This window comes from Synchiropus splendidus, chromosome 17 (assembly GCF_027744825.2).
Source record: "Synchiropus splendidus isolate RoL2022-P1 chromosome 17, RoL_Sspl_1.0, whole genome shotgun sequence".
Taxonomy (NCBI): domain Eukaryota; kingdom Metazoa; phylum Chordata; class Actinopteri; order Syngnathiformes; family Callionymidae; genus Synchiropus; species Synchiropus splendidus.
In genome coordinates this window covers 18,790,018-18,811,508 of record NC_071350.1, presented here as the reverse complement: position 1 = coordinate 18,811,508, position 21,491 = coordinate 18,790,018, and the positions used below count along the sequence as shown (strand labels likewise).

General features: G+C 47.5%; 2 protein-coding genes across 7 annotated transcripts; one reads left to right on the top strand and one right to left on the bottom strand.

The window, feature by feature from the left end:
• The first annotated feature begins 142 nt into the window (after positions 1 to 142).
• On the top strand, positions 143 to 18,014 carry ttc3 (tetratricopeptide repeat domain 3). 6 transcript variants are annotated; one of them, XM_053846825.1, is made up of 47 exons: positions 143 to 472; positions 554 to 850; positions 1,466 to 1,679; positions 4,628 to 4,692; positions 4,764 to 4,815; positions 5,159 to 5,303; positions 5,498 to 5,579; positions 5,874 to 5,924; positions 6,023 to 6,161; positions 6,254 to 6,339; positions 6,966 to 7,060; positions 7,248 to 7,310; positions 7,417 to 7,471; positions 7,548 to 7,710; positions 7,787 to 7,805; positions 7,973 to 8,066; positions 8,144 to 8,183; positions 8,344 to 8,444; positions 9,087 to 9,233; positions 9,298 to 9,378; positions 9,489 to 9,598; positions 9,671 to 9,797; positions 11,089 to 11,211; positions 11,283 to 11,384; positions 11,464 to 11,556; positions 11,621 to 11,685; positions 12,203 to 12,330; positions 12,413 to 12,733; positions 12,810 to 13,076; positions 13,152 to 13,189; positions 13,257 to 13,313; positions 13,384 to 13,463; positions 13,525 to 13,677; positions 14,847 to 15,171; positions 15,239 to 15,304; positions 15,449 to 15,598; positions 15,666 to 15,805; positions 15,873 to 15,941; positions 16,004 to 16,100; positions 16,167 to 16,270; positions 16,337 to 16,421; positions 16,744 to 16,845; positions 16,924 to 17,096; positions 17,175 to 17,289; positions 17,349 to 17,447; positions 17,518 to 17,610; positions 17,735 to 18,014. In XM_053846825.1, the coding sequence occupies exons 1-47, from the start codon at positions 158 to 160 to the stop codon at positions 17,843 to 17,845; spliced, it is 5,697 nt and encodes a 1,898-aa protein (XP_053702800.1). In that variant the 5' UTR covers positions 143 to 157; the 3' UTR covers positions 17,846 to 18,014. The 6 variants fall into 6 exon arrangements, with proteins under 6 accessions (XP_053702800.1, XP_053702802.1, XP_053702806.1 ...); XM_053846827.1 differs by lacking the exons at positions 143 to 472; positions 554 to 850 and adding an exon at positions 1,276 to 1,393; XM_053846831.1 differs by lacking the exons at positions 143 to 472; positions 554 to 850; positions 1,466 to 1,679 and adding exons at positions 1,694 to 2,712; positions 3,637 to 3,821 and having other exon boundaries at positions 4,617 to 4,692.
• vps26c (VPS26 endosomal protein sorting factor C) lies at positions 12,955 to 21,262 on the bottom strand. The gene is made up of 8 exons (XM_053846834.1): positions 21,053 to 21,262; positions 19,316 to 19,459; positions 19,109 to 19,258; positions 18,947 to 19,027; positions 18,812 to 18,886; positions 18,591 to 18,741; positions 18,373 to 18,525; positions 12,955 to 18,296 (listed from the first exon to the last, which is right to left on the bottom strand). The coding sequence occupies exons 1-8, from the start codon at positions 21,107 to 21,109 to the stop codon at positions 18,214 to 18,216; spliced, it is 894 nt and encodes a 297-aa protein (XP_053702809.1). The 5' UTR covers positions 21,110 to 21,262; the 3' UTR covers positions 12,955 to 18,213.
• Between the last annotated feature and the right edge of the window lie 229 nt (positions 21,263 to 21,491).

Here is a 21,491-nt window from a genome sequence, read left to right as displayed (position 1 = left end):
AACACTGGCTCAGTGGGGGGATTTGTCGCTGTTGAAGCCTCCATTTGCTTTGATGTGGTACACCAAACCAGCTGGCAAACAAGCCCTCTGTGGCCCTGACACACTGATAAGAAGCGCAGCGGTTGCACAAGCCTCAGCAGCGCAGACAGACAGAACAATGATCCTGACAAGCAGCAGGACTGCATGTCTCCCCACTCGATCCACGGTGCAGGAATTATTCTCCGTGGCTCGAGATGCCAACATCATCCCGGACCTCTCTCTGGACCCAGTCCTCACCACCTTCCTGTCCCTGGACTCTTCGGACGCTCTACAACATCAGTACGAGTTCCTGCAGCGCAGCATGAGCTCGGAGCAGCAGAGCAACTTCACCCAGACTCTGACCCGGGAACTCGGGGGTCAGCGGGTGACTCACGGTGGAGTCGGTGTGGTGGCCCTGGCCTTGTCCCTGCTGCTCGACCACGTCTCTCAACAAGTCAGTAAAACTGGAATCATATGCTTAAACTGTGAATAATTCAGGAGTTCTGTCACTTCACACTAAGTTATTTCCCATGAGGTGCGGGGACCATCAGACAGACTGGAGTCCACAAGGAGGCTGCGACCCAAGAAGATTTTTGGGATCATCAGCTCTTCAAGAATCGGGCGAATCATCCAAAACTACCTTTATTTAATTCCGACCATCGCCAATGACGGAGACAAGATGGCTGAAACCACCGAGCTTTATGACACCTTGCTCAAACTCGAGCTGATTGACCACTATGAACGGATGACCACGAAGAAGAGGATGGGCACCGCAGCCCTGCAGCAGTGGCAGACAGGCGCTGCGGTTCACTTACACATGAGAATACACCAGGTGAGGACCAGCGACGAGCGTTAGCAGGGTGGGGGCAGTAGCTATACGCAGTCAAATACTAGTCCAGACCACCTGACCCGAGTTAAGACCAAAGTGAACACAGAATGAATCTATTTGGCATCGTAAATCCAAAGGAGCCGACACAACACTGCCAAAATCAAATCCCAGACAGTTTTATTGCTGGTGCGTTTTGGGGTGCTTGTGTTCCCAAATAGACAGACGGGAACACCACCAAAGCCCCCATCTCTCACATAAACAAGTTAATGGGAATTAAAGGGCACAAAGGTAGCCTTCTGGCAGTGGCTTTTCTTAAATAAAAGACTTTGTTGGATGGGATATTACCTCATCACAGACTTTAGACAAAAGAAACACAGTTTCTTGTGATTAAAAACAAAAAGCAAAAAAGTCACTCACGCACCTGGGTACACCTCTGTTCGCTGCACAAGAGCTGGTGCGGTTCTGGTCATTTAGGTTTTGAGATATGTTTGGGCCGTTCTGGTTAGAACAGCTGTTCCCATGACCTCTGACCTCAGCTAAGTGGAGGTCATGTTCGGAGTGTCAGGTCACAGTTGCCAGATTTTGTTTCTAATGTCTGTTTGCGTTGCTGATCAACAGGTCCGACTCCACTCTGTGCCGGTCGGCTCGGCCGAATCGTTGCGTCTGTCCTACAGGATGGGCTATGGTCACCTGGTCCAGCGCTACACCAGCTACCTCCGAAAAACCATCAAAGAGACTCCTGCTCGGAGACAGCTGCAGCACACACCCATGTCTGACAGCGGACAGACACACAGCGTGGACTCACTCAGAAGAGTTAACATAACCGAGTCAAGTGAGCAGCGCCTCAGCTTTTCAGCTGGTAGTGTGAATGAGACTCACGCGAGTCACGGTGACACATCAAATGGAACGGGTGGATCCAGTGTTGGCTTTGGTGATGTCGTGTCACGTGGCGGCAGCGGTGACGTGGACAATCGGGTTTTGGGTGTGGTGATCATTGAAGCGGGCAGAAACCTGAGTCACACGGTGCAGCATCGCCCGTGTGAGTCACCGATCATAGAGCAAGCACTGGTGTCTCGAATTATGAACAGCCAGGATCTGGACTTCTTCCTCAACCAGGAGAGAGTCTTTCAGGGTTTGCTCAGGCAGAGCCACCATTTTGAAATGAAGGTGAACTAGATGAGACGCCGACCACGGTGTTCCCGGGCCAGTGCTGAGAAACATGGATACTTGATACAGGATTATAGTGTTTAAGCTTCCCTGCTAACAGAGACCACTATAAATGTCATCAAATAATCTAGAAGCAAACAGTAGTTTATAACAAAAAAATAACTCTCCATACATCAATTTTGAAAACATTCAATGTAAAAAAAAGTTCTTCTCTACAGTGTTGTGTAATATTTCTCAAGTGGAAGACCATGGACCTGTAAATCACAATAATAATGTGGGTGTAGCAACTGTTTCTCAATTACCGAAAAGAAATAATATACGTTTAATGTTAATTTAGGCTGAAATGAAGTCACTAAAAGGACTATAAGAATTTTTCCAATATTTGACAAACTGAAATTCATCCAAATATTCAATGTCTTTCAACGTTTGGCAGAATGAAATATTAAAAAGACACATTTGTGTAATTCATCATTTAACATCATTAGGGATTCGAAATTCTACTCGAATAAATCGGTTTCTTTCATCCATTTGAAACGGTCAAATACATAATTCGCAACATATAAAGACAAGATGAACGCGCTTTCAAAGGGCGTAACGTGATGACGTCACAACGCCTGCGAGGGACGCGGATGGAGAGAAACGCAACTTATCCTCCTGAACTCTTCTGCGATCAGTTATAACGGATGGTGATACGACAGGTGGGTGCTTTGTCACACTTGGGTTGTCATTCGGTTCAGCTAAACATCACGCCGAACCATTTTGCCATGTTTTGAAACTTGGCTGTCGTTTAAGACAACAAAAGCGTGAGTTTCGTTTTCCGAAATGTGTTGCACTTCCTTCCTGCCCGCCGCTAACAACTGAAAACACCATAGAGGACAGAGAACAGTGGAGTAGCCCAGTTGTCTGGTACAACTTCAAAACACCAGCTAACTAGCTTAAGTGCTAACATGCTTGTTTAGCATCAGTGGAAGCTACGTGGCTGCTCCGCAGGTTTGACGCCAATATAAACCATCGAAACCCCCACGATGGTGACGGCTGGATTTCTACTTCTTTACTGGGGCTTTTTTATCGTGAAGTGTGTTCTTGAATTAAAGTGACTGTGAAGGGCGGTGTTTTGCTTCAGTTTGTGCGGTTAGAAAGGAGGCGTTAAAAAGAGAGAAGTGTGTGAATGACAGTTTAGATCTGTGCTACGAAACGTCCAGATGTTTGTTTGATAGCATCCGGACCCTTTGAATCCAGGGGTCATCCTTAAATGACACTGGAGCTAACTCTAAACTGGAGCTAGACTAAACGTTAAAACAATGAACAGTGTGGTGAAATGAGTCTCACAGATTCGGTCCATGTGCTGTCACGTCCTTAAATGTCGGGTCAGCTCTAACCACACCAACAGAATGGATTTGGAATGAGAAGAACAATGTTTATGTTTTGGCTTCAGCTTTATTTAGTGGGTGTTCAGGTCTAGAACCGACGAATGCCTTGTTGTTTTGCTTCCCACTTTTTCAGGCAGGACACTTGGCCAGGTGCATGTTATTCCCTCATTAGATCAGGTGCAAGGCGCAGATGGGTGTAGAGGTCATTTAGTCATATTTACACTTGTATCAGCTGCTGTCATCTCTGAATAGGAGATCTATTGGGCTGTCAGTGAAGCAAACCATCAGTAGATGGCTGAATCAGTCAAGCTGAATCAACTGGAACATTCTGGAAAAGGGAGAGCACCAGTGAGCTCAGCAACTCCGAAAGACCTGGAAGACCAGGGGCAGCAACTGTGGTGGATGAACCCCATCTCAGCAGTTGACCAGATTAAGATAAGGGCACTCTCGGTGACTTCTTTTTAACAGGTTTGATCACACGATAGTTCATCTTTAACAAAAAGATGTTTTTTCTGAAGGCATGGCAGCTCTTTTGTGCTGTGCACCACAGTCGTTCACATGCAGCGGAACCCTTGAGCAGGGTGGAGAAGGAAAGGAACATTATTATCCAGAACCATATAAATGAAACCTGGTGGCGCTATTGAACTGCTCCACCTCTATACAGTGATCATGTGACTTCTGCTTGATTAGCCAAACCACTCTCTTGGGAAGATCGTTGAATAATTCATTTTATTCGTGAGTTCATTATTACACGCATCAGATCATAGCGCAACATAGAAAGTCATCCTATAGTGTACACACCAGAGCACATGCTAACTCCATCTATGATGAGTCTTAGCTGAAGTTGGATGAAGCTGGTAACAACAACAACAACGTGTCCTCCTCTGCTCTCCTCCCTTCCACCTGCGATCAGGGGAATACCACCAGTTCTAAAACCATTAAAACATGCACAATATTGAAGACGCAAAAGGTAAAAAACCACCTGGGATGGCTGCGTATTACAGTTTTCCATGGCTATTGTTAATTTCCCACAGCGGAAGAAGCTTTTTGGAATAATGTGGAAATGTTTTCAAGCAGTTTTACTGCCATTGGGATATCAGATATATGGTGATTGATTTTATTTTGCCAAGGCGTCCATGTGGTGCAAAATGTGTCAATATACGTAGTAAAAGAAACGCCAAGTTACCCTGTTTATTGGTAGGTCTTTACTGTTTTTAACTTATGGCACACATTTGACTTTCAGACGCTGCAAAGATGCCACGAATGCAACACATAATTTCAGCAACTAAAAGACACTGCCAAGAGCCTGTAAGAGATCAGAAATGAGCTTTCCATCTCATGACTTTCTCCGAAATACTAACAAAATGGTTCCCTCTCAGGACCAGGCCATCTCTGCCCGGAAGTTTATGTTTCTCAGTACAAAGGAGCAAGGTGAGTTCACTCTAGGTTTGAAGCGTGAAGTGTAAAGCAACCAACAAGATGAGTTAGGTGAGACCTGTTATATTTCAAATGAAATGAGTTTAAAGAGGGTTATTTCACTTATTTTTCTAATATTGATCATGTGGTATTTGCCTCAAGAAAAATATTGCTTTTAATGCTAGACTACTTTCTTTTAAAGTGAAACTTTTTATGATTCTTTACAACATCAGTTTTATTATTGTTTGTAAATATATTAATAAGTATAATAATATGTTATTACTATAGAATGTTGACCATGAAGCTTGGATCGGTGAACTGTTTTTCCCCATCTTTGTTTTTTTTTTTTTTTTTTCAGAGGAATATTTCGACCAGTGGGATCAGCTCAGCCCTACCCTGAAATGGGAAGCAGGACATCGATGGGCACTTAGATTCTACTACCTTCCCATTTTGTTCAATGAAGCAGAAAATGTGGATCCGGATTCCACACTTTTTGAGTATAAGTAAGAGAGAATGGGCATCTACATGTTACAGAATGTGCTGGTTATCGACATTTCTTTAGTATGTTAGAGTAAAACAACAAGTTTATGTGACATTTTCACGCCTGTCTTAGTGCTTGAATAACAAAATGATTGTTATTCATAAACCAAAAACACTGTTTTTACTGACTTGTCTTCATAAGACCCTTGTTTTCCAGGGATCATCCTCATTGCTGGGTCGATAATCTTTTGGATATGGACGTCACAGAAGCCCTCTTTCGAGCGCTGGCGATTGGAACAGTTAGGTTTTCATTTTAATCTCATTGTGTCTTTGTACAGTCACAGTCATCTGATCATCTTATCATTTATGATGTAATGAGCTGGACCGAATTCATTCTATTGCCATTTATTTGGCTAAACATTGGCGCATTGGTGTTCCCAGATGTGCTTCGGAATTAACACTCCTAATATTTTGTATCAACAAAGGTTTTTGTATTCTTTTGAAGACCGTCTTTAGAACCTGTTTTTTCTGTTGTTTTTTTTTTTATTCTGTGTTTGAATCTTTTGTTAAACTGGTGTTTAATTTTTTTGCAGCTGACCAAGGAGGGAGCACGGTTTATTTTTGCTTTAACTAAGCTGTACAAGGTCGGTGTGAGTCGCATGTCATCGCGTCCTCTACTGTCCTACTCGGGTCACAGCTGTCCTAACAATAGAAATCTTCTTCTTTAACCTTGATCCACTAGGATTTGGGGTCCGGTCGCCCGACTCTCTCGGATGCTTTAACATTTTTGGAAGCACACGGAGGATCTTATGTCATCATACTGATGGAACAATTGAACCCCCTGGAAGCCTTCGACATAGTCAGCGCTGTGTTTTCATCTTGTAAGGAAGTATTTGCTGCTTCTCACATCTTCCCTGTAGAATCCCTTGTGTGTAATAACCAAGCATGAGTCATGTCTTTTATCCACCTCCAGATGCAAGATTTATTATCCAAATGGTCGAGAACGTCAATAAGACAATGAACATGGTGCAGTTTGGACTAATTTCTCCTGATGCACAAGTAAGAAATACTGAAGTTTATTTTGACAATCAAACCACAGCCTCCATTTTAAGCAATGTTTTATTCTGGATTTGCAACCTTTCTGGCTGGTGGATGCGTAAAAAATGGTGGACTTACAAACAAGTTCTTCACGAGACTGCCTCCTGATCTAATACATTTGTGGCAGAAGGGCTGTGTTTGGTGCTTGCCCTGTGTTTTTAGACTCCACTGTAACTCTTGAACTAGTCGAGCCGGTCATTGCCACAATTATCTTGTGGTGTGAGATCATATTGGTTATTCATGCAAATATTAGATATCAAAAAACTGCCCTGGGTCATTCTTGAAATATCCTGGCATCACTTCAACCATCTAACATTCATAAAGCAATTCTTGTCGTGATGCACATTTAAGACCACCATTTAAATTTGCATCACAGCGAGGCAAGCACAGCAGCACCTTGGGCCGCTCTACTAGGGATACTCCCAATGAACAAACGCTGAATTCAAGAAAATTGAATAGCCCTAACAAGAATCAGTGCGTTTCTTATCTAAAGAAACATAAAAGAAGCTACATAAACGATTTCAATTCAATGTGTTTGCTGCAGTTGTCAGTCTTTTTTACTGGTAATCATTGCGTGTTCCTCGCAGGGAGCTGAAGTTCTGAGACAGAAAGGGAACGCATGCTTTCGGATGCATGACTATGGTTCTGCCGTGCACTTCTACTCTGAAGCCATCAAATTTGAGTAAGTTTTTAATACATTTCTCTTGGTTGTCGCTTAAAATGTTTTAGAAATCAATGTTGGACAATATTCCGTTTTGCCACTAAAACGGTGATGTTTTCAAGCTTGTGTTGTTTATTCCCAACACGCTTGCACAACCCGTATTTCTTTGGTTCTTATCTTCTGACTGGTATTTGCCTGTTTCCACCAGTATCCAGAACCATGTCATCTATGGAAACAGATCGCTTTGCTACATCCGTCGAGCTGAATACATGTAAGTGTGACTCAGAAACGGCGTCCCTTTGTGAAGCACGACAAGCAGAACTTTGGTGTTGAGATTGCTCACTCCGGTGGTCACGCTCTTTTTTTTTGCTTTCTAGAAATGCAGCAATTGACGGCAAGCGAGCTGTTCTTCTGAAGCCAGACTGGGCAAAGGTATGTTCATTAGGACACCCCTGTTTTGGTTTTTAAATGTGTCATATGTCTGTTGCTGACTTGTGTGCGTCTTCAGGGCCACTACCGGTATTGTGAGGCTTTGTTCCTTTGTGGACATGGTTCATGGGCCACTCAGTCCAACTTGTTGGCTGCACATCTGTGCAAACAGGACCCCGAGGGACTGAAAGACCTGAACGGTCAGTTGCGGAAGTTCTTTGGAGATACAGAAGAAATGAAAGGTAAACTCAATCATGAATGTGAATTTGCTGACTGTTTTTTGGATGTAACTAAAAGCTCTTCTTTCTGTCCTGTCAGATCTCGATTGGATATGGCAGTAAGTCACTCCGGCATCTCTTCATCATGGGAATTTAGATTGGCCACCTTATTAACATTCTGTTGACCGGAAAGCTTCTGTGTGTGACACTCTGAAGAACATCTGTTTGCTATTATCTTGTGTCCAGACCAGAGTTTCATCACCTGTGTTGTGTTTGTGTGAATTAGAGGCTTTCCACCTGACAATTTTGTGCCTGATCTTCGGCCGAGTACACTCCAAAAACCCCAAAAGAAGAATCAGACAAAAAGTCTGCAGAGCACGGTCAGTGAACGCCCCACGCTGGTGTCACAACAGCCTTGTTCTTATAGTGTAATTAATGATAAAAAATGCCTTGACAGATTTTGGCAGCCAAAAAAGAAATGGATGCTCAGCAAGCTGGTGAGTTCCACATTTGAACACTTCCTGTTACTGCTGTCCGATCACCAATCACTTAATGCTGAACCAAACTAGTTTAAGTGAACAAAACTACCACACAAACATGAAGGAGTCTGATTTTTGTGCTTTCTGATGTCCAACTATTCAAATAAAATTTGTGCAGTAAAAGAAAAGGCTGCTTCAGGGGGGAACAGTAAAGACTCTGCTGTCAGAAACTCTACACCCAGAAAGAATTCCAAGAGCCAAACTTCAGAGGCTGCTCAGGTTGGTGTTGGTGTTGTAAGTCCGAGCTTTCATATTCCTCTCATTGCAACTATGTCGGGGAGCATTACCTCCTCTGAGTTAAACGACGGTGATGATGCTCAGTCGTCATCATTTCAAAGTGATGTCATTCACTACGGCTGGTGATGAGTGGATTTCATTTCCATCCCAAACTTTGGGTGTCACTGAAGATTCTTCGTCCGTACGCCTTCATCTTTAACCATTTTCAAGCTTTCAGCCTTTCAAACTAATGACATCAAAGTTGAATATTTCATTGAAAAAAATGCTCAGCTTTTGTTCCCCAATTCTCCTGCACCACTGGAAGCTTCCCTCCCAGAGCTGCAGGTCCAGGTGAACAAATCTGGCTCGCACTCAAGGTCATTTCTCCTATCATTCAGCTTTGATTTCATTTCTCAAAAGTTAGGGATGACAATAAATTCACTCATCTAGTTTGTGCATTATCACGCCACCAGGCTTGGGCCACGGTGAACTGACTAGTGAAGTCCCTGGACCCGGTCAAGGAAAGCAGCGACTAGCGGACGGCAAACTGACTTGCTGTCACTCAGAAGTGTCACTATTTTACTCCACAGTGTTCAGTAGAAATTGTGACAACTGTCTTCATGAATCCGTGTGGTCTCCCAACAGGTTGCTGCTTTGAATAAAGCCAGTCTGTGTAAAGAGATGGGATCTCTGGTGCAGGCAGCTCAGTCCTCCTTGGTCGACCTCCGGAGTCGAAACGCCGAGCGGAGCTTTAGCCAGGCACTCGCCATGCTGGACACCACCACACCCAAGGTAGCACCACTGTTCAGCTCATGTGCTGCCCATGCGACACCAACCGTGACACTCTTGTCTCCAGAAACTTGGTCTTTCACCCCTGGACGTGCAGCTGCTCATATTTGGTCGCGCTTCTGCCCTGACTGACATTGGCCAGCCTGAGGTAACGCGCTCCCTCCTTCTGCTGATAGTTCAATGATTTTTGAATGTTTGGTGACAAACACACAGAACATCTCGCTTACAAAGGCGTTTCTTTTGATTTGTCTCTCAAAGGAGCTTGCTGAAGCACGAAAGCTGCTGGAGAAAAGCGAATCATTCCAGGAGAAAACCTTTCAGTCTCTCATTTGTTACTGCTTTGGGAGGATTTACCTGAAGGAGAACAGGTGGCTGGTTGTTTTTCTTAGCCACACAATTTTGTCGTTGAGCTCTTTGATTAAAGCGTCTTTTTTGCTCAGATTTGCTGCCGCCCTGAAAAAATTTAATGAGTCATTGGAAATGGTCAGCAACAACACAACTCCCAGTAAACTCACGTGGCCCTTGACTAAACAGGTTGTCAGAGAATCAGACCCCAATTTTCTCAAGGTGAGTTTTGGATTGTCATATCTCAGGTTTTACAGTCCACAGTTCTGGAGTTTCATGTGTCTCGCTCAAAGTTGCTTGGAAGGTTTGTGTTCTGCACTGTGAGACACCGGTTGGTGTTCAGACTAGAAAGGCACAGAGTCATCACTTCCATCACTCGAACTGAATTTGCGTACAGCAGAATAAAAGGAAGGTTGAGATGTGAACCTGTTCGACATGGCCTGCTTGCTCTACACGTGCGGGACAGCTCCATGTCTGAGCTGATGGGAGCATGGAGTGAACGCACTCACGACCAAAAGGCATCATGTTTTTCAGATCTTTACTCTGATATATTTGTCACGTTCATTTGCGGCTCTCTCTACTCATTTCTTGACACAAAAAAATTGAAATGTCTGCTTCAACTGTGGCTGGTCACTGGAGCGTTGGTCTAAACCACTTCCAATCAATTGAGGGAAATATTTAGATAGTTGACTCCTAATGATCCAACAGAGCTCACCAGCCCCGAGTTGCTATTATTTATTGAAAGACTTCTGTTATGGAAAGGGATGTCCCGATACCATCATCAGTACTAGCACTGATACTAGCCTATTTTGCAGTTCCCAGACTCTTCAAACACTCCCTCATGTTTACATGGAGCCAGGGATGCTAGTGTCATCCACAGCAGCTGCTTGGCGATGCTCTGAATCCCCATCATTTGGAAGTGGGGAGGCGTATAAGAACAAGTGCGCAAGCTCCTCTTTTGATGTGGTGGCAAATAAACCAGGTCATAGAAGTTTTCTAATCTAAGGGGGGACTTGAGGGAAAATGACCATAAGAGCTTGAAATATGAAGCTGACTACATCAGAACCACATGATCTGTCAGGCGAACTTTAAAACTTGAAGAGAGAGAGAGAACATGTACTGAAAGCAATAAAATCATCATAACAAAATGTGACTCAAAATGTGTTCACCAACTGACTAAAGGTAGGAGATATTTTTGGCAGCAATGCTGGCTCTTCTTGCCAGAAAAGTGGAGCTCAGAGATGTGAAGTAGCAGCCCCTGCGGTCGTGTTTCTCTAGCACTGGACCCGCTCGGCACCATTGTTGTTCATGATTACTGTGAACTGGTAATTCAGCTGGGCGTCTGCCACAGTGCTGGAGTCAGTCGTGCTCGAGAATTGAAAGTGAAACCAAATTGATTCTTTGAAGAGGCTCAGTTGTTGTTGTTGCGGCTGCCGAGCACTTCTGATAAGGAGCAGGGATCCCTACGCTTCGCTGTCTTCGGCCTGTACTCATTATTTGGAACGGCTCGCAGGAAATGCTGAGCGACGCCATGGACTTGTGCAAGTTTCCTCCTCCGCCTGACGCAGTTTGCCAAGTGGAAAAGACTTCGTGCCCTTTAAAAGCTGCAATTTACTTCACTGACCCAGATTTTAAGGTAAGCAGAGTGTTTGTCCAAATGGTCTATCGCGGATGGAAGCGCTCCAACATGTTTCCTGGTCTGTGCAGGGCTTTATTCAGATATGTTGCTGTCAGAAGTGTGTCATCCAGTATCACATCACCTGCTGGAAGACGCTCAAATCTTCATCTTTTAATGACAAGGTTGAAAAGGTGATGCTCATGTTGGGGGCCAGTGGGGTCCTGCGCGGGTCCACTTGAGTGCTCAAGTCTTCCTCCGTGTGTGTTCCAGGAGTTTTTACACGACCCTTGCTTCACCCCGGACTGTGTCGGCCAAATATGTAACATTAAAATATTTGATTCAACAAGTCAGCTCAAGTGGGAGGTGAGTGAGTCACGCTCTCTTTGAATTTAGTTCCATAAAAAGAAATTCCCTTTCGCCCGTCTAGGATGGAACGACTATTCCTAAACCGGAGAAAACAAAGAGGCCTAAAGTCAATCAAAAATGTACAAGGTGAGACACTTTACTACTTTGAATTTATGATCTGCTTGTTGAAGTTTCTCGATGTCATGGTCAAAAACAACATGTAACAATTTTTAAAAATCTCTCTTGGTGGTAAATACACCGTCTACAATGGTGTGAGGGAACTTCACTACAAAGGAAGTATTTTAGGGGCAGGATCACTTGTGAGGAAAACAAAACCTAAATGGAAAATAACAGTGCAAACACTGTACAGTAAAGGTGGTGAAACGAAGTTTCACATGAATGTTATGACACAATGGATTGTGTCATAACATTTCTAATTAACATGAGCAATGTGATTCAAAAACTGAGTCCAGTGGAATTATGGTCATCTGATTCAAGTAGCTCATCAGTTGCCTATGTAATGTTTTTTGAAAAGGAAAGGGTGTTTATGGATAGGTTTGTCAATGTTAAATTAAATAATACAAAATATGACCTTGAAAACTGAAGTAACCGAGTAATGTGATCACCATTACCTCTTCAATTTGGTTTGTTCTCTTTTTCCAAGTTTAAAGAAGTTGAAGTCCAAAGAGGAGCGCAAACTAAAACGGAAGCAGAAAACACATTTGTATGAGGCGAAGCCGACAGAAGAGGAGGAGCAGAGAGACGAGACTGCAGCCCAGGCTCCTCAGAAAGGTGCCAACGTGCTCACTGGCCCTGGACCTTGGTGTCTTCGTGACAGCGTCATTGATTTGTGCGTGTTCATTTTCCTCCTCAGCGGTGGTGGTTTTCAAAGACGGAGTTCTCCGGCAGCTAAGCCAGAAGCTGACTCTCCTGAGGGAAGAGAAGGGCCTCTCTGTGTCCACGGTGGCCAGCGGCCTGAAGCCCTGGCTGGAGCTGGACTTGACCCGGGGCAACCAGCTGGCTCAGCGGCTCCTCCACTGGCAGCAGGAGCAGATCGACTCCCTGGGGGTGGTCGTGGAAATGATCCTGGAGCGGAAGAACCGCGTTTGGGCCCGTATTTTTGTGCACATGCTTTCAGGCGCTGAGGGTGTCAATCCCAAACTGAGCAGCTGGGCGTCTCGGCTCAACGACGCAGGTACAAACGTGGCGCGACGTTCGTTGGAGGCCTGGTGCGCGGCTGCTCTGCTGACCTTCCCGACTCCTCACTGCAGGGTTGAATGCAGCCAGAACCTTTGTGGAGTGCAACATGGAACACCTGGAGCAGCTGGACCTGGCGTTTCCTTTCACATTTGGACCTTTTCAAGACGTTTTCCTAAAGCACCTGGTTCCCGGCTCTGAACTCTTGGGCTCCGCTTTGACTTGTTACCTAAAAGAGGCTCCAGCAAACGACGTTCGACTTTTTATTTGGACTCTAGACGAGCACAGAGATAATTATGTTTCCTATCACAATATACTGGATGACCATTTTGATATGATGGGTGAGTGTGTTGTTGAGGCCCCTACTTTAGACCAAAGGTTCTGGTGACTTGACTGACAGCGTCTTTGCTTTACAGAAGGTCATTGTGCTGTGTTAAAAAAGTCCACTGAAAAGGCAAGTTGTTGTTGTCCAGGACTGATTCCTCCCTCAAAGACTTCCTAACCTTACACTTCATTTGCAGAATTGTCCAACAAAAACGAAAAGTCGAGCTCGTAAAAAGAAACGTAAAGAACCAAAGGTTGGATTGCATTCACTCACGCTGCTGTAATGTGTCTTTGCTTTATCAGTTTCATGCTCTTGTCTCTCAGGAGCTTATCGATTGGTCGGATGTTCGAAGCAACACACCGACTGAGGAGTGGGACCCAAGCTTTATTGAAAATCACACTTTGTAAGTGGCGGCTTTGCTCACCTTCCTTGTCTTTTGAAGCTAACACTGAGGTCGGTTTCAGTCCGGTCCTGGATCCAGAAGGTCCCTTCAGTGTTCCCAGCTACCTGCGCGATCAAGTGGACGACTTTGAGAACCAGTACAACTTTGAGAATCTGTCCGGCTGTAATGCTCAACACTTTTTGGATCCTGACACCACCGAGGAGGATTTGTACGGGTGAGTGGTGCTTCTGCCTTGCTTTAACCTCTGCATGTTATTGACCAAGAAAAATCGGTCGTAAATGGGAAAGCTAAATGATGCGGCTCTGTTGTCCACCGCTGGAACCCTTGGCTCGCAAAGTGTTTGTCAGCATGGAAGTCTGGGTACAGAGTAGGAATGGGCGATACATTATCGTACACGATATCCCGCCAAACACAATATCCACCATGACAATTCTGCATCTCACAATAAAGTCAATAAACACGCGGCTCACTGGCTGCATTGGACCTGCACACCTGAACATGAACGAGACAGTGGCGGCGCCGCGCTCTCCAGTTCTGCACCGTTTGACGGCCGACACTGCCGCGTGACAGTTGTGGAGAGTGTGGTGGACTGTGGTTCACCATGGTAGTTTGAACGTGATGTTGAATCCAGGGAACCTTTGATCATGACACTGGTCGACTCTGAGTCTCTGGATCCCTGTTTCTTTGATCAGATGGAGCGGTCCTCATAGGATCTCTGAGGCGCTCGTCTGCCTTGGTTCACATCAACACATGCATCTCTCCCGCTGCCAAGGTGACAACAGTTGGATATTGGCGGCAGCGCCCTCTTCCGTGTCCCCATGAGGCTTCACTGATGGAGGACACACTCTCACAGGCAGCGCTAATGCTGGGAGCCGCCATCAGTTAGGGACCATCAACACATTCTAAAGCCTCAAAGTCTGAGTGACATCTTCAATAAGGCCATGGAAAACAAGCATTTTAGGAGAGAGAATTGTGACAAGGTTTTTCATCACACAAGACAAAGGACTGAGAGTTTGGATCATGATCTGGAGAATAGACTCTGACTCCATGATCATTCCTTCACCTGATGGTTTCTAATGTTTCTTCAGCAGCATCATGTGTCCAGACTGCTCCATAGTTCAAGTGTTCAGAGACATGAGATACAGCAGACAGACGGCTCCATTGAAGCCCTAAATAAAGCTGGCAGAGCAGCCTGTCAGACACCAGCGGCTTCTACCAGAGACCTGAAACATATCGCCCCTCCCTAGTCCAGAGCAGTTTCAAAGCGTAAAGCCGTTACTTCAGAACTGAGGCGCGTCAGGATTTTTGAAGTCCATACATCCAGGCTGTGGTCTGAGTCTGTCTGGCGCTTCTCACGCAGCACACTCTCCGTTGCTTCTCCAGCTACTTCACCCAGGTCCTGGAGCTACATGGTCCTCAAGTGCCTGACTCTCCTCTGCTCATGGAGCAGCTGCAGAATTTTCCTGAAGTCGCCCAGCTGAAGATCCACGAGGCCGGCGGCCTGGAGTCCTTCCTGCTCCAGTCACGTCACTTTGTTAAGATCGGAGACTGTGTGGGTTTGGCTTCTCAGGTGGTGGCTATGCCGGAGGCCGCCAGCACACCCACCTATGACCTCTACCCCTACTACGACCCGAGTACTGTGTACCTTCCTTACAATACAATTCAGTACTATCCGGTAGAACCAGTGAAGAACCACAAGGAGATTCAGGTACAGCTCCACCAGTGCGTCCGTTCACTGACACCTGCAGCCCTCACAGACCATGTGCTTCCTTCAGACGTCTCAGGAGAACCAGAGCAGCGTGGCGGTGAACACCGACCCGCACCACCTGGAGTCCGCTCATGTAAGGTCCATCTCTCCAGCCCATTACAACTTATTCGTAAACTAACACGGAAGGTTTTCTGACCAACATCACAGTTTTAATGTGCCCTTGATGTTGGGCCCGGACTGAGGAGGGATGTTGAATAAAGACGTCTCTGTCCCGCAGGGAGAAATCAACAAAAAAGAAAAGGGCTACTGGAAGATCCAGCAGCTGCTGCGTAAACTGTCCGGTCACTGTCAACAAGCTGATGCGGAGCACCAGCTGGACATCAGCAGCTTGGAGGAGGAGATCAAAGGAATCCACACCATCATCCAAGTGAGTGCCGACGGTCCCGCGCGGCGCTCCAGTCTTCCGTGCTGCAGCCTGACGGTGGTTCTTCCAGATAACCAACAAGGAGCTGAGCTTGTTCCAGCAGAAGCTGGAGGATGAAGTGGAGAATGACCGGAAGGAGAAGAAGTCCAACCAGGAGCAGCTCAAGTCTCTGAAGCAGGAGATCTGTGAGCGAGTGGAGGAAAGCAAGAGGTGTCACATGGGTTGATCATGTCCCCTCATCTCAGACGATCCCAGTGAACATGCCTGTTTTTCACAGTTTGACCAGGAGCATTAAAGAGTCCGACGCCAAGTATGAAGAAAAGCTCAGTCGCTTTCTGGACCTGAGGTGAGTTGGATGCTCTTCTGAGGGACGTGAGCTGGTTATCGACCTCGCTGTTCCTGCTGCAGTAACCAGATGGCGAGTGAGAAGATGAGTCTGGAGGACGAGATCAAGTCTCTCAAAGCGTCTGTAGCCAAGGCCAACAGCAGATCACGCAGTGCTCAGGTGCGTGGTGTTTGAACCGTGGCCATGTGAGAGGCTGAGTGACACCACGGTGGTTCTTCCGCACAGATGTCCGTGGTGGAGAGCTACAAAGACCTCGGCCTGTACGGCCTCTACAAGCAACTGGCCGAATTCAAAGTCTTTCTGGCCAAACTGGACGAGCGATCTCGGAGGTCAGGAGGTCAAGGATCCGTGCTGTGTCCCAGCCCTGCCTCACCGGCTCCTGTTTTTCCCTTCAGGTTTCCGTCCTCTGACCTGGACATGAGCAGGAGGAGCTGGCGGGAGAACATCCAGGAGGTGGAGAAGAAGATAGCAGCCGCTGAGGTCCGTTTTGTTTTTTTAACGGAAGCGTGACTTGAACTGTTTTTAAAAGAACTTGGCAGCTTGAGACAGTTTCAGCTGCAGGACTGGAGTGTTGCTCAATGTTTTACTGAGGTGCGTCCCACTTGTCTCTGGATGACCGTGTGGTTGAGCTAAAATGCAGTGCTCAGTTGGAAGACCAGGTCCTGTAGTCCTGGATCTAGGTCACTGAAAGTATGACTGTTGAGGTGGGTCCAGACTGGCTGGGACCAAAGCGGCTGGTGCTTGGTGGAGGCGGTCATAATCTTCTGTCCGGGTGAATCTGCTCGTCCTGTGGGCCCTGCAGAAGCAGTACCAGGAGCAAGTGGAGCTGGTGCGAAGTGGCCGGAACGTCAGCGAGTTGGTTCCCGTCCTGAAAAGCATCCAGTCGTTGTGGGCGGTGCCGATGGTGAGAGCCACCCCCCACCCCCCAGCTCATCTTGTCTCAGTCGGACTGGGACGTACAACTGTGTTTTGGGGTCCACAGATGTCTGCTCCGGCTCCAGAGTTCAGCCCGTTACCTGACGCCGTCGCACTGAACCCCAAACCTGCCGCGGCAGAAGCTCCGCCCAGACCAGCCAGACCCCAGGAGACTGCGGCGGCCACGGTCTTTGAAAAGGCCATGGAGGAGCTCAGCAGCATCTTCCCGGACTACAGCAGGTACCCCGCGGTCTCGTGGGGAACAAGCCTTCCTGGGTGGTCTGGACGGTCCTCCTAAACTGGTCTGTCCACCGGCAGGGATGACCTGATCCGGTTTGTCTATCACCTGCGTTCGTCCACTGGCGGGAAACTCAGTGGCATGGATCTGCAGGAGGTGGTCGTGGGAACCACCCAGCTGATCCTGGATCACCAGGTACGGACCACGGCCAGTGAAGCTCCTTCACCGTGATGAACCTGACCTTTTGCCCTCAGGAGAAGTCCGCCGCCAACGCCAGCAGGGAGCGCCGAGGCCCAGCGCCGGAGACGCCGGCTCCAGTCTGGCAGAAGCCCAAACCTTCTCAACTGAAAGCCGTGAGTGCTGCCCTGTTCCTGCAGGAGCTCCACCTACAGGACGGGGGATGAGCTTCTCTGTCTCCCACAGATCAACTTGGAGGACCCGTGCGTGATCTGCCACGAGGAAATGACCTCGGACAACAGCAGGGTGCTGGACTGCAGACACACCTTCCACGTGCAGGTCAGGAGTGTGTCAAACATTATGACCACTGCAGCTAAAGTGAGCGGTTTCCTCACCTGCAGGTGGTCATAATGTTTCAGCTTCACGCTGGGCCATGTGGTGACGTCTCCGTTTCTCTCCTCAGTGCATCTCGTCCTGGTTGAAGGAGCAGAGCACATGTCCCACCTGCAGAGGGCACACCATCTCTCCGGAAGAGTTCCCCGCTTTGGCCAGCAGGAGGCGCCAACTCCCCTGATATATAACCACCCTCTCCTCCCTCCCGCGCTCTGCTTTGCTTGGTTTTATTACGGTTTTTTTTTCTTTTTTAATTCAACACTTCCTTTAAATTCGTCCGTGTGTCAGTAACACGTCACAATCGTTCTTTTATCTGTTCATGTTCTGGAAATACAAAGTGTTTTGACAGACTCCTGGCTGTGTTTGACCCCTGAACTTGGCCTGGAAACTGTCCTGATCTCAACCTCGCGGACAAGTCGACCTTCGAAACTGAAGGTGCAGAAACATGGCACCTTTTAATGTTACTTGATGTAAAAATGTACAAACACCTCAGGGTCGAGGAAAATGTGCAATGAAAGCTGCTCCACATGTGGATCCCATCAGCGTCGCTCAGACTCGGCAGAGCTTGAGAGGAAAGTTCTCTGTGATCAGATGGTCGTCGTGGAGCACGATGACCACGTTCACCTCGAACTCTGGACACAGAAACAGAGTGTTTTGACCATGTTCCGCCACCGAGTCCTACCCCGTCCCAGAACTGTTTATACTGACCCACTTTGAAGTTGGTGGTCTCCAGGGTGGGGCATGTGAAGAGTCGGGGGAACACCATGTAGATGGGGATGGGAAGTCCTCTGCACACGTCGCCCTCTGCGATCTGGATGTTCTGTATCTCGGTGGCGTCGCGAGCGTAGCCTTCAGCGCAGCCTGGAGCAGCCGAACCCTCCAGATTAGCTGGACGGGTCCAAACCTTCTGGGCTGTTCACACTCACCGCAGGTCTCCACTCGCACCAGCTGCAGCTCGATGCTCTTGATGGGCACGTCGGAGGTCTCCACCACCACCTCGCCAGTCAGCGGGCGGCTGATCACGCAGGTGGTGGCGTCCAAACACCCTCGAATGAGAAACTTGGGCAGTGCCGCTCTCTGTGGTGGGGCAGGGGGGAGGAACCGTTGGTGAAACCTGGGTTACCGTCTGAGGAGCACCTCACCTCACCTCACGGATGTTCTGCAGGGTGTCGGGGGTGATGGTGAAGTTGACGGGCGTGGCCACTATTTTGGATTTCTGCGGCTGTGAAAGGAGTTTGGGATCTTAAAATCCCACCAAAACAAGAGGAGCTGCCAAACGTACCTGACAGTGGATGATGAACTCACAGTTCCTGCTCAGGTCTTTGGCCAGCAGTGAGCGCTTCATGTCGCAGCGGAGCGTGTACTGAACGCAACCAGGGACTGGTTTCAAAATGACTCGCATTCAAGTGTAACTACAGCCGCAGACGCGTGACTGAGGCCTCACCTGGATGTTGACAAAAACCCCGTGGTAGGTCTCGTAGAGGACTTTGTTGCCTTTGGAGTGAAGGGGAAACTCAAACGGGATCTCAGTCTTTCCAGCCGGGATCTTGCCCGCCTTGGCCACCTCGATGTTGCAGCTGAGGAGCTGGATGGGCTGCAGAAATTCTCGTTCTAAGGTCTGTTTTCGGGAGGCGTGCTGGTCGGCGCTCACCTTGACGGAGTTGTAGAAGGCCTCGAAGACGCCGACGCTCTTGGAGCTCAGCTGCAGGTTGACCTGCCCCTCCATGCTCAGGGAGATGCCGTGATGCTGCAGCGCCTCCTTGCATGTCACCACCACCACACCGGCCACCGCTTCCTGCACGGAGCACAGGGTCAGCTGACTGGAGTCGAGCTGACCGACGCCTCCACGGTCGCAGTCGTCCAGATATCCATCGTCCCATTGTGAGACATCACACTACACTAGCAGTGAAATGGAGCCCAAGACTGCCAGTGGAAACAAGGTGAATGATTCATGTCACGGTCATTTTCATATTTGAATGAGCGAAATGAAAATCTACATCATTTTGGTCAAACATGCATGAAGCATCCGTCATGACATATCATTCATTTGATGAATGGAAATAGTGTAGAGCCAACATTATACAGTGGTGCCTCGGTTTTCGAACGTCTCGGAATTTCTAGATTTTTTTGCTTCTGATTTACGAAAATTCAGAACGCCCCCCTAATAAGCCGGAAAAAACATAACGTGCACCGACCAGCTGACCCACGAGGCGCTCTGTTATTGTGTATAACGCAGCCTCTGTATGCAGACGTGTCCCGTGAGCTCCATTTACTGACTGTTTCTTCTTCATACTGAGGTGTAAAACCTTTCCTGTCTCCACACTGGAGCGTGGTAGAGTGTCACAGGGGAGGTGCTGGAGCGCTCACTCCAGGGTTTGATGTCCTGTTGTGGGCTGGAGCTGGGACAGGGATGAGGCCAGTCTGGGACAGAGCGTGACTTGGTTTATGACTTTGTCACAGCCAAACTGCACAGAAGCGCACATTCAGAGCTGGACACGCACCGGGCACCTCTTCACTTCTGGAGAGACCTCACTCACTCGGCAACCCCTCCCACATGCAGCGGCCACACACATAGAGGAACAGCCACCTGCAGCAGACACTCGACATTCACTCCTACAAAAGACTGTTTTAAGGCTTGGAACGCATTAGTTCTTTTTCCATTCATTGCAATGGGAAAAATTGATTCAGATTTCGAACAAATCGCTTCTCGAATGGCCGCCTGGGACGGATTGTGGTCGAGAACCGAGGTACCACTGTATTATCATACATTTTATCATTTTCATTATTTATGCAAAGGTCGGTCATTAAATCTGCATTTATATTACAGGGTTATTTGACCAAATGTGACACAAAAATGTGCGGAGGTCTGTCAGTAACAACAACACAGCATCAGAGTGGAGGGTCGTCGCACAGAAACGCGTCTCAAACTCAATCACTTTCATGTTGAGGAGCTGTGTGTCTCAGGTCACGAGGTCAGAGCCGGGTCTGGACCTGAAGCGTCAAACTATTGACCCCAAACCAGAGATCAAGGATCACAACTCAGCCCTGATTCATCTCGCTGATGCCAACAAAGTCGCCACACTTTCAATAACAATAGTTTACTTTCACATATCTGCACGGTTGGCGCTACTATTTCAACCAAAATGACGACAACTTGCAGCGCCAGGTGACCAGCAATCACGTGACTTCTCCCGTCAACAGGGTCGCGCGATTTGAAATCGAAAATGGCAGTGACATAAATGTCTAAACATGGGAACGTTACGGTCTGTCTCGGCAGCAGAAGCGCGGTAACAACCGTCAGCTGAGGGTCACATGAATCGCGAGTGCCGTCCATCCAGAGGAAATGCTAGGCTAGCTGCCGTTAGCTTCACGCAGACGGCGCACTCACCCCTTCATGGTAGACTTTGTTGGCTCTTTTCAGGCGGATGTCTAGAGCGACGCTCATCCTGACTCGCTGTACCAACTGTCCCCGCGCTTCACCGTTCAAAAGGGCCGCATATTGGGTGAGAAGGTGTAGCTGGTAGCAGTCTTGGCTCACATTCTCCAAAATAAAAGCTGTTGACTGACACTTCCGTCTTTCAGAGTAAAACCGACACCGCACGAAAACGGATTATATTGAAACTTTTGATGCACAGTTTCAGTGGTATTAATCAACATTTTTACAACGCAGCCTACGAAAGTGTTTTCAGTTAGATTACAACCTGAGAAGAATCTGTGTCAGTGTATTGTATTTCTTTGAATGAATTAGCTTATTGTCACGTCAGCAATAGAAGAAGGGCTCCCCTGCTGGTCAAGTCAAGAGTGCGCATGTCCGCACAGGCCTCTAG